At 35.6% G+C, this 13048-nt stretch overlaps 1 protein-coding gene across 1 annotated transcript in view; it reads left to right on the top strand.

Moving 5' to 3' along the window:
* LOC129235678 (serine-rich adhesin for platelets) overlaps nucleotides 1–13048 on the top strand; it is a 90582-nt gene that overhangs the window by 30718 nt on the left and 46816 nt on the right. The window contains exons 2-3 of the mRNA XM_054869658.1: nucleotides 11425–11644; nucleotides 11757–12481. Coding sequence (XP_054725633.1) covers nucleotides 11425–11644; nucleotides 11757–12481 — 945 coding nt within the window. The remainder of the gene's footprint in view (nucleotides 1–11424; nucleotides 11645–11756; nucleotides 12482–13048) is intronic.

Genomic DNA, 13048 nt, shown 5'->3' with positions numbered 1-13048 from the left:
TCATTGATATTAAAAATAATCGATTTCAGGCTCGACCTGACGTGTTTAATGAATTACAAAAATTAATATAATTAAGCATAGAATAAAAAGAAAATTAATAGTTGCTATATGCTTTTTTTCATAAATGTGAATGTCTGTAAATAAATATACACCCCATGTCAAAACGATAGCACTAAATATTTTCACTATTTTCTTCAGATAAAAAAACAATGTCATTCATTTGCTATATGGAGAAATTGTGTAGCACTGTCAAGGAAATTTTTTTGAAAAAGTCAACGGCAATTTTGTAGTAACTTCAAGCATGCACATTGTTATACTTAAACTTTAATAGGCTTACTACATACAAAAAATCTCTCTAGAAAGTCTAGTTAACCCGTGGAATTGGGATGGAAAATTTGTGGAATTTTTTTATAAAATGTTACAACTGAATTTATATGGTCTTTATTGGACTATCGTCATCATCGGACAGCTTTACAGCTCGGGGTGAGCTTTAGCTTCATTCACGATTCGTTTCCATGCATCTCGATCCTCGATAATAGTTTCCCAATTTCTAACGTCCAGCATTCTCAGGTCCATTAGAACTTGTTCAAACCATGTTACTCTTGGACGTCCTCGTCCCTTAGGCGCTGCGGGTTTGTATGACACGATTGATTTCTGGGTACGGCCAACTCGCAGGCGCGTTATATAACCCAACCATCGCAGTCTTTGCGACGTAACGTATATTGCCTAGGCCAAGAAAAGACTGCACATCTTTCATCGAGATCAAACGGGCCCGAATGAAATCAAGAATGCTCCTATCAAAGAAAGAATTTGGCTTTCAGCTAATTCCCAGTCGGAAGCAGGGAGCATCTATGTTAAATAGAACCTTATGTAATACATTTAATGGTTGTAGTGAAAGTCAATAGGGCTAGTATTAACTACTTTTAAAACAAGTAATAGTGCACAAAAGATCTTTTAGGTCGAAGTGTCGGATATTGGGCATACAGTCCCTAAAATTATTCTTAATTAATATCCACAGCCCCGTGGGAACTCGCTGTACTTGCATTACTCACAGTGGCTAAATGTGGTATACCAATAATCGAGCTAAGTCTATCAAGTCGAGATACGTTTTTCAATTCACTGAAAAATTAACTTTTTTATATATTTTTTTATCTGAAGTTTACATTGCGGCGCGGCCGCCGTAGCCGAATGGGTTGGTGCCATTCGGAGTTCACAGAAAGAACGTACGTTCGAATCTCGGCGAAAGACCAAAAATAAAAAAAAAGAATTTTTTCTAATAGCGGTCGCCCCTCGACAGGCAATGGCAAACCTCCGAGTGTATTTCTGCCATGAAAAAGCTCCTCTGAAAAAATATCTGCCTTTCGGAGTCGGCTTAAAACTGTAGGTCCCTCCATTTGTGGAACAACATCAAGACGCCCACCACAAGTAGGAGGAGGAGCTCGGCCAAACACCCAAACAGGGTGTACGCGCCAATTATATATATATATATATTTTTTTTTTTGTTTGAAGTTTGCATTGCGACTACAAAGAAAAATATTATTAAATAACGGCGCACCACTTTCGGTGCGTCTGCCCGTCCTTCGCTCGAATCAAGCGCGAGGTCTTTGGCGCTGATGCGTTACGAAGCTATCTTCTTGGATTTCTTCGGAGGTCGGGTAGATTTAAAGAAAATAAAAAAGGGAAACCGACTGCAGTATAATAGTCATAATGTGGTCTGAGTGCTGTACTAGCTAGTCCCGACAAAAAAATACTAAAGAAAATTGTTTGGAATTTATGTGTAATATGAGGTACAATACTTAAGGTGTGATTCTGTGTAGTCCATTATGGCTATGGCTGTTTTGCCTTTCAATCTTCTTTTTCAGTTAGTTGGATTAACAGGCAAAGGCCCCCGTATTGACGTAGATTTTATCTGTGAACTGAAAAAACTTAAAATATTCGTAAGTGCAAACCTAAAATAAAATATCGATTTGCACATATTTTCTTTTTACTTAAGCTGCCTCACAATACTTGGTTGGTATGGAAATTTGTTTCACGAAATTGGGAAGAGTTTTAATTCTGATAATTTTTTTTCTAGGTGAACTAAAAAAAACGAAAGAATGCTAAACAAATTTAAATTTTTTAAGGCTTGAAAAAAATGTGTCTTTTCAGAAAAAAGTATGTACGATTTTTTGTCAAGGTCTTAAAACCTATAATCGACATTGGTTCGAAAATTAATTTGTCTAAATAGCTTACATTATATAAATCACTTTAACTAGAATTTATATATAGAATAAATAAACACATATAAAAAAGATATATATATATATAGAGTTTCACATTAAGGTCGTCCATTCTGTGAATAAAAAATTATTTATTTTAAAATTTAGGGTGTATATAATAAAGAATATGGAATGTTCGAATAATTTTTTTATTTAAATGATTTTTATTTAAAAATTCAGTGATGAAAATCTTTATTTTGAACTTTACGCTCTCCCTTGCCTTGTCATTTTGTATACCTTAGCTGTCTAGTTCACAAATGTCAGATGTGATTGACGTACTGCGCCATTTGTAAAATGTATAAATTCTCCGATGAGGAGATTAATTTTGTGCCACCTTGTATAGCACCTCGTATAAAGCTCTAACCGGGTTTTTTGGTTTATTTTCACGTAGCCAATAGCTGAGTCATAAGCTCTTTTGCTCCAAACTCCTATTTGTGAATATTTTTGCGCGTTAAAGACCGCTTATCGATTTTGATATCAAAGCTTGGCTAGCGATAAATAGAGAGGTTTGCGGGTCCAGATGGCAGGTAGGTAAAGGTTTGATATCAAAGCTTGGCTAGCGATAAATAGAGAGGTTTGCGGGTCCAGATGGCAGGTAGGTAAAGGTTGTTAGATAAAAAAGGAGGCTTTATTTTACGAATAATTTTCTAATCACTCCGAAAGAGATTTTGGCATAGTGAAGGCTCAATTTTTTCAAAAGCGCGTCGTATCTCACTTATCAGTTCAGGAATTATTCCTTAATTATTGGAATAAACCTTTCATTAAAAACAATTTCCTAGAATCCAATGATTTTGGTGGCCAATTCACATCGCGCGTTATTGACGCCTCTGTGCCGAAAGAATCCGTGTAAATTGTCAAGGGCTAAATCTCAACATTCACATCTGTCAAATAACAGCATTATGCGACCGTTACAAAATAATAGCCATAAATTAAAAATATATGTTTTTAATGGAACACCCTATAGTTTATTTTGTTTGTTTTCTGTCTGCTAAGCATCTTCGTCAGTGCCATAATCGGCACCTTCGTCTAATGCTGTTGTTCGTCGCTTTCAGCGGGTCTGTTGTCACCATCGCTGTTATTTTACTGAATGACATTGACATTTGATTGACATATGAGTCCTGGTGAAATAGCCAAATAAAACTATGCACAAACATATTTACATATACACACATACCTACACATACATATTCACTAAAAAATAATGTGCGTGCTTTTTATAGTTTTTACCACACAACAAAAAGAGGCAAAAAAAAAAACATAACATAGCACAGCATACACCCACTCACGCTCGCACGGGTGAATGAAAGCATATAATTATATGAAAAGGGAAATGGAAAGTATGTACATAGTATATCTGTATGCACAAATCTATGCCTGATGGTAAAAATCCAAAAATTTAATATTAATATCTCACACATTTGCACGCTACATTTGATAGTCTTGCGGTATTGGCTCAAACTTTATCTTCTTTAGGTCGATTTAATGACGCCTTGCCGTCTGCTAGTTTTTATTGCCATGCATACGAATACACATTGAACGTTTATGGGCACCTGTCGACTGAATTATGATCGAAGCGAAAAGCTGAAAACCTTAACCTTAACCGCAATTAAGAGCAAAACTAGTTGAGTGAAAAATTAATATTCTTACATAATTCTATTTAATTATATTAATATTTAGTATTAAGGAAAATATTTTCTAAATCTAATTTTTAACTCCGTTTTATATGACTGCTTCAATACTTAGTGGCAGGCTGTTAAGGCATTTTTAATCATAGGTTTCAAGTCATTAAATCATTACTTCACATGCCTTTGAAATTTTCTTCCGAATTGTCTACAGTAAACTTTCTACGTCCTATTTACATATATACTCGTATATATAATATGTAAGTATATACCAACATACACTCTTACCAACATCGTTGGGTGTTTGGCTAAGCTCCGCCTCTTATTTATGGATTGCGCCTTAATGCTTTTCACAAATGGAGAGACCGAAAGTTGTATGCAGCCTTCGAACGGCAGATGGTTTTTATGTGGATATTTTTTATGCCATTGCCTGCCGAGGGGCGGCTTCTATAAGAAAAACTCTTTCTATCATTTGGGGTTTCATGCACGGAGACTCGAATCTGCGCACTTCCAAATGGTAGTCACGCAGGAGCCCACTCAGCTGCGGCGGCTGCTTTTACTTTAATTGTCTAATGTAATTAAAGGCGTCAAATTTAACACTTTGGTCGGATTTCGTGTTTACAACTGCGATCCGTTGAAGGAAAAAGAGCGTCAATATTTTTCCGCAGGTGGTTTATCTATGTTGAAATGAAAACCAAATTTGGACCCGTAAATAAAAATATTTCAACCTGTTGCGCATTCTTTCAGTAAGCCGGAATGGAAAAGTTATTTCGTGTAAAATGTTTTCTGCAGTTTTATGTAAAAAACGACGGTTAACATTTCTGTGGAACTTTTTTAACTTTGTGAATAGTTGGTCCCTTTTTCTCTTTTGTGGGAAAGGTAAAGTTTGCTCATAACTCAGGGACATAATAGCGTGAAATGGACCACAAAAGAGATTGCCATACAATTCTACAATAAGTCTCCCAATATAACAAAGCTTGAAATTCAACTTAGACGCGAGAAGTAAGTCAAACCTTCATAAAGAGATTTTGTTTTTTTAATTTTCGTTAGCAGCTTTTAAACAAATTGCTTTGGTAAAATTGCAATACATACTGGTAAATTACCGTACAAACCAGAATCCACTGTCGGAACCTTGTTATTTGTTGTGTGCTGTACAGTATAAGCATAAAGTGCGATCTCAGACAAAATCAAGAGTGTTAAGTAGTATAATCATTGCATTCGGTTAACTTCATTGAGTGTCATAATCCAAACAAATCTTTTTATATAAGTATACAGGAGTTATTAAAAAACTTTTTTTTATGCTGTGCAAAAAATTCAAGGTGATATCCATGAAAATGTGTCTCTTAACACAGGGAGGTATATTATATTGAAAACTTTAGAGCAATTTTCTCGAATTTTTGATTTATGAGTTATGCTTTAGAATGCTCTGTGATATCCATACTAGTATATGGGATTGAAACTATTTTCGAAATCATGATGTGACTTCGTCTCATAATTTATTTATATACTCGAAAATCTTTCGATCTACATATATGGATCGCTATTGGCTGTCTCACCAACTCTCTAGAAGAATAGCTCAATGAATATTTTTCAGCAATTAACGGCGTAAATACTCTTGACACAATGATTTTTTGTGAAAAATAAATAGCTCCCCCAAATCGGGCCCCTTCTCGTTCAATAAAATGTCAATCAAAACTCCAAATTTTTAGTCAGAACTTTTAAAAAAAATTAAGGGTATAACAAAGAAAACAAGTTTTTTTGTTCAAATTTAGCATTATTCATCGACGTAATTTGCATCAAGAACAATGCAATCATTCCAGCGCCGCCCTAACATTTCAATACCACTTTTGTAGCACGATTTATCTTTTGCTTCCAAACAGGTTTTAGTTTTAGCGATAACCCCTTCATTCGAGCGAAATTTTTTACCGGCGAGAACTTTTTTTAGGTCTGCGAACAGTCAGCAGTCACTGGGAGCCAAATCTGGCGAATACGGTGAATGTGGGAGCGATTCGAAGTTCAATTTATTTGTGTGTTTTTGTCATTGTTTTGATTGACTTGTGGCACGATGCGCTGATAAAACAAAACAGTGAGCAAACGCGGCCCTAACTTAGAACAGAGCTTTTTCATAGTCAAACTCTCATGCAATATAGAGCCTTTTCGCATCTTTACGATGTCAGCTAACTCACGCAACTTCACTTTTTGATCATTTAAAACGATTTTGTGCATTTTTTTAATGTTTTCTGGTCATATCGCCGCATTTGGACGTACGCAGCGTTGTGCCACATCGGTGCCTCTACGACCACGAATGTGAATGCAACAAAATTAGTGTCATCTATATGTCAGGCCATGGGCTTTTCAGTCCATGAGCTACATCTGTACTTAGAATAAAATTGTGCCAGTTGTTAGAGGCTTAACATTTCTGTTGATTTCTGAACATTTGTTTTTGTTTAGGCTTTTCTTCTTTGAATAAAAACACAAATCTTGAGCCACTTCAGACTGGGAATTTATTATATCAAAGTTCGATAAGCGAAAACTAGATCACCCAAATTTTTAGATTCCTTTTTTAATTTTGAACAAAGTTTTAAACTTTGAGTTATGTGGTTTTTGTTGTAGTATGAGCTATACTTAAACAAAATTAAACAAGATGTAAATAATTACTCAAAACTTTGCAATGTGTCATACTTCTATTGTTCTGAGTGAAGATGTATATCGGTATGCCGATATAGAAAGTAACGAATAGAGCTGATAATGATATAGTTGATTAGTCTGAAGTTAAATTCAGTAAACCTCTTATGACTGTATATCTCGTGATAAGTATAAGTATAAGGTATATAAAGGATGGCTCCTCTTTGCAGCGTACAATTGCTTTCGGCACTGCCGATATGAATGAAGAAAATTTTACTTATTCTTGTCTTCGTGCAAATGTAAAGTTCTATACCGTACATATGTTCGGTATGTATGTACAAAAATGTAATTTTATTGTTCAATACTAAGCTGTACGAAAACAAGAATATTATATTATATTACTAAAATATTGTATAATATTAAAAAATTACAAGAAAAAATAATTTAAAATATAAAAAAAAATAATTGGCGCCTACACTTCTGTTATGTGTTTGGCCGAGCACCTCCTCCTATTTGTGTGAGTTTTGATAAGGTTTCACAAATGGAGGGACCTACAGTTTTAAGCCGACTCGCAATGGCAAATGGTTTTTATGAGGAGTTTTTTCATCACAGAAATACACTCGGAGGTTTGTCATTGCCTGCCGAGGCGCCACAGCTCTTAGAAAAAAACTTTCTATTATTTGATGTTCATGTTCAAAAATAATATAATATTACCAAAATATAAAATACTAACTTTAACCCGCGGCTCCTCTCACGTAGGAGTAGTTTTGAGGGATTTAGGATATGTATATAAAAGAATTACAAACAATACTTTCATAGAAAATAATTTTTTATTAATAACCATAATATTACAATAGCCGGCATATGTTGCTATGCCTCGTTGTATAAAATCAAAAAAAAAAACCAATCAGAAAAATATCAAGCAAAATTATTTTTATTAATTTTCTATCTCAAACCTTTTTTGACCTTTGCATTTAAGTCATAGTTGAACAGCTTATGCGGATTATGAAGTCTAGAGTGTGCTATAAATAGTGGGAAATAGGAAAAACTAAGATTTTTTAGATTAAATTTAAGCAAATATTCGATTATTAGTGACGAATGAGAGTGGTGGCGCGGCCTGGGGGCTGTGGGAAGGGAGTTCCATCATAAAAACATGCCTATAACCTTCATTGGGTGAAAATATGAATGTATAACAATTTTTACGTCATTTGGAGTTGTCGTTTCGTAGTGATGTGCGGACAACGTACAGGCATTCACTTTTATAGTATAGATTTCTCTCAATTGGCTATACAATTGTTTCTCAAGGAAGACCTAACAATGCTCAATAACTGGCATCTGCTCTTATAAGCAGTGCAATGTCAACCACACTATCAAAAGCAGTATATGCGACACTAAACGTCCAAATCATTCGGTAGTGCCCCCGTTCGAAACCACAGCAACAGCAATAGATAGAAAAAAGTTTTTCCAATAAAAAAAAACCGTCTGCCATTCGGAAGAAAACATCAAAACGCACACCACAAATTGGAGGAGGAGTTCAACGCTAGCAGATGTAGGTGCCAATTTTATATACAACATAAGCGTCCTTCCAACAGATCTGTAGGCAAAATATATTGCGGGCAATGCAGCAATAAGTTTGAGCACTTTAAGTAAGTCGTCAAACAAGAGCTAAGTTCACAGTAGGATCCTAACTGCTACTTTGGTGTCTACAACTCACCCCTTTGGGGTGCGCCTTGTATCTTTCGAAGATAGGGCAATTCTCAGTCGTATTTCTTTATCCCTTGGTAATATAAGAAGCCTTTTGCAATTTGGCTTATTTATTAATGACATAAAGTGTTGCTCTTAATATGCTGATTTTTTACGTTAGCAATTATTCGTTAATAAAAAAACTTATTTGATTCGCAGATGCTCCAAGTTGAGTTTTCTCTTTACTTGCGCCAAGCGTTCGTTTTCGTTGTAGTCATTTTGGCATGTGTCCCGGATAGATGCTCTAGATCGGTTAATGAAACTATGGACTTGAAAAGTTCATTTTTACTAATTATTATTAATTATATCATTCCTAAATCGCTTTGTTACATTCGACCTGAGTTTTCAAGTCCTCATACTCGGAAGTTGCTCTACATATAATATTATTCGTTCAAAACTGGCATGCTCATCTTTCATTTAGGGAACCTATGACAATAATTGTAAATAATAATCATAATAATAATCGGCTTATGAAAAAGTTTTCATTTCTGCTCTCCGTCTTCTTCGTTTTCTGGGCCACGTTTCTGTGTACTACTCAATATGCCTGCTTATTAATGTTATTCCTCGTCTTTGATATTATTCTTATTTTTATTTGTTTTATTTTGTAATTTTTCTACTTTTTATATTTACTATGTTTTCATATTTCATTTTTCTATTTTCCATAATTTTGTTTGGTCTATTTTTATTTATTTAATATACTTTAGAGCTTTTTAATTTTTTATATTTTTATTGATCCGTGTAAATTTCGATTATTTTTTATTTATTATAGTTTTTCATAACTTTGACAGAGTAAATTTTTATTGTTTTTATTTTTTTATTTCTTATATATTTTCTTCATTTTTAATTTAGCTACTTTTGGTTAGACCAATTTTTATATTTTATTATTTTTTAATTTTTCAAAATTTTTTTGGTAAATTTTTATTATATTTATGTATTTTCGTTTTTAATTTTTCTATTTTTGTATAAGTTTTCCAAAGCGCTATATTGCCATATTGGTTTGAAAAGAACTCTTTATGCACCAAAGCATCCATCATGGAAGAATTTAATGGAATTCATACATCCTTTGAGATTGATTTTGCACATCTATTATTAGTATATACATGCACATACATATACGATTGGCGCTTATGCTCTTATCGGATGTTTGGCCGAGCTCCTCCTCCGATTTGTGGTGTGCGTGTTGATGGTTTTCCAAAGATGTAGAGACTCACAGGTTTAGCAACTTTTTTACATTCGGTACGTCCCTAGGCCCTACCGAAAGGTAGTCACGCACAACCCCATGTGGCTATGACGGCCGAAAAAAAAAAAAGTAAAATTAAGAACACACCTAATAGCCACCGGCTTCTTAATGGTACTTATGGCTATAGTGCCTAGAAAGTTTCTGATTTATATGTGACGGCACAATGTCGCACGTTTTGAAAATTTTGCCGTGCTTTATTTTCATATTTTCACACTATTCCACGAGAAATTTCGTTTGCATATGTGTATGTATGTATGACCATATGAATGTGTGTACCCATACATATTTATTTTAGTTTAATTTAAAGTATTTGGTAATTTTGTATTTTCGGCATTTCATTGTATACACTCGTTCGCATACCCATACTTACATCCATACATATACTTATAAGTTTAAGTTTGGTTGTATTTTTTAAATTTATTCCATTATTTGTTAAATTTTTTTTTTGTGTTCGTTGTCGCACTCCGAAATTTCATGCGTTTTTGACATTTTCGGAGAATCTTCAACGTTTGGATTTCTAATTTGCGTTACTTTTTGTTTTTTGCAGTTTTGACGCAATAAGTCCATTGAATTAGAAGGTGTCTGTCTGTATGTATTTTTTCGTTTATTTCACATATGCATGTGCATGTACATACGTATGCCGGTATGTTGCATGTGAAATGCATGGGGAAATGCGTTCAACTGTGGTTTGGTGAAATTCCGCGAATTTCCTCCGCATTTGCATGCGCGTTAATGCGTTGTATGTAGTATTTATGTGGCGCGCATTTTGCCAACATTTTGTGGTTGTGGCAGTACTGGCCCTCAATGGCCCAATGGAACACACAAGACCCAAAGCACAGGCTGGTCGGGCAGCCAATGACCAGTTTGGTGGATAACAAATGAATGCGCCTGTTTATGTGCATAAAAATCGCAACAAAAGTAAAGCAAATTCAGGTTTTCGTTGGGTTACGAGTTTTTACAAAACAAAAATAAATAGTTTATTAAATATCACAGTCTTCATTTTGACTCATTCTCTATTTTCATGAGTACAAATCAGTGTTGCTAAGATTTTTTTCTTATCGAACCGCAAAACTTATTGAACAACAACTTCCTTCTGTAGCAGGTAGCACTCCATCACTCCTTGGTTCCCACACTTTCCCAAACTGCTCATACTACACTAGAAAACTACACATTCTCTCATCTAATTTCTGATTCTTTTGTTTTGTTCTGTTTTGTTTTGTCTTACTGCCTTAATTGAGCGCGTAGACTTCATTGGTTGCTGCCACTGTTGCTACACAATCTATAAATTCAAATGGCTTTTAGATGTTGAAATATAAAATCATTTTTACTAGCCGTTGGTTTTTGGTTTGGCAATATTTTCATTTGCATCGCATTCGCATGCCTGCTTGCGATGGCGAGTGCGCGCTTTCCTCTTTCGAAATTATATTTTTACTTCCGTCATTACTGGGGTGGCCCAAAAACTGACGACCATAGGCAAAGGCTTAATGCTTTATTAGCTACTAAGGCGTCAACGTCGGCATGCATTGGTCTTCAAGACTGAATGCATTCATATTTAATTAATTATATTGTAGTCAGACGCATTAGCAGTCTTGGCGGCCTCAATGCGAGTATGACTATGTGCGCTGTGGTTGCTAATCGTACGATAGTTGTTGGATTTGTATGTAGAAGTGCAAGTGGGCGCAAAGTAGCGTGCTCTGGCATTCTGTACAATAGAATTTTCAATAACTCAATTCAAGAGAAGCGCGCAGACAGCCAAATTTTTTATAAAAGATCCGTATATTTATTTACTTATGAAGCATTCACTCTTATTTTAGTGTGATTTTCTAGAAGTTTCCACATTTTCTTTTCACAAATACGAGTATTATTTAAGAAATGTAATTGCTGCATTACAATACTGATTGTCTTCCTTGTTTTCTTTGCGTTTTCGCCCTTGCAGGTGCAGAAGAGTATTCACTTGCCGTTAACGAGTTTGTCGTCGCCGCGTGTTTTGATGTGTAGCGCTTCGGTTGGCACCGAAGGTTCCGTAACGCTACAACTGAGAGACTCTTCCGATTCGAATCAGTCGCCGGCGCCGACTTCTTTAGAAAATGCCTTGACTATTGGCTATCCCGATCCGGAGATGTTGGCCGACGTATTTGGTACACTGCAGACAGCCTGTAAGTATGCTTAGCACGTTTCTTTCCACAATTTATAGCACTCGTAGTATGCATAATTTGCCATCTTCAACTAATAAACATTTGTACCAAAAAAAAAAAAAACGAATTCCAGCTTTCAAGAATCACAGCAGTGCGATAGCGTCAACATCACCAACTACAACAACATCAAGTCATAGCCATAATCAGATTGGTGCTTGCAGCAGCAGCAGTAGCAGTAGCTGTAAGAACAAAATCACAACCACCAGCAGCGGCAGTAATAGTAGTAGTAGCAACACGAGCACTAACAACAGCAATACCTCCCCCTCTGCAACTGCTAATAAAATCACAATCAGTCGGCGCAATCAAACTGCAGCGGCAACAACAAAATCAACAACAAACGCATCAGTATCAGCATCGACATCTGCCATCACAACAACTGCAACAACAACGGGCAAAACATCCGTGCAAACTGTGTCCACAGCAACGAATACCACCAATAAAACAACCAGCAGCTACGTTAAAAATTGCCTCATACGCAGCAGTAGTTGCAGCAATACCAACAACGTCACATCGTTGGCGCAGATAATGAGCAACAGCAGCACCAGCAGCTCATCATCGTTATTGAATCACAGCAATACAAACAGTAACAGCAATTGCAGCAGCAATAGCAATTTCAGTTCGTCGAGTAGCAGCAACGACAGCATTGTCAGCATTAACAGCAACAACAGTGGCGGTGGGGTGTTAAAGAGTGGCGGTTGCAGTAAAACTGCGGGTGCGGGCGGTGTGACAAGTGCGGCGCTGAAGAAGAATCGTCCGAAGTTGTCTTCACCAACACGACATGGGCCACAGCAGTGCCAGGTAAGTTGAAAGAGCTGATAGGAAAGGAATTAAGGTTTATAGTACAAAAAAATGGAATGTCGGCAATTATGGTGTGTGGTTGGCTTATTTTCAAGCTGAGAAGAAACATATCAAAAGCAATAACAATAATATTTATTGTTAGTTCGTACGAGTACAAGTCCCTGCGTGCTGATTGCGCCAATACAATAACTTTTTGTATGCTGCGCGAAGAGAGGGGTAAAATACATAAGTTCTTCAAAAGGTAGTTGTAAAGGGTAGGACATTCGCTGGTTTCCTTTTAAATCACATGCTATTTTGCTAGTAAGGGTTTTACGGCCAGCCCCTTTTTTGTCGAGTTATTGAATTTTGGAAATTTCGAATTATTCGATGCCTGCGTTTTTCTTAGGATATTTTAACCTTTTACTGCCTGGATTAATAATCCTTTGAAAAAATATTTGTTTCACAGTGCAAATAGTTTTATTTAATTATCAATGAGATCAATATGTTTTAGAAAAATGATGAAAAATTTTTCTATTTTGGTTGGTTTTTACGGGACCACAATTAGTTTCTGCCATACATAAGTTCTGC

Source organism: Anastrepha obliqua, chromosome 1 (genome assembly GCF_027943255.1).
Source record: "Anastrepha obliqua isolate idAnaObli1 chromosome 1, idAnaObli1_1.0, whole genome shotgun sequence".
In the NCBI taxonomy this organism is placed as follows: domain Eukaryota; kingdom Metazoa; phylum Arthropoda; class Insecta; order Diptera; family Tephritidae; genus Anastrepha; species Anastrepha obliqua.
Note: the sequence above shows the minus strand (reverse complement) of the source record. Positions and strands in the feature narration are given on the sequence as shown.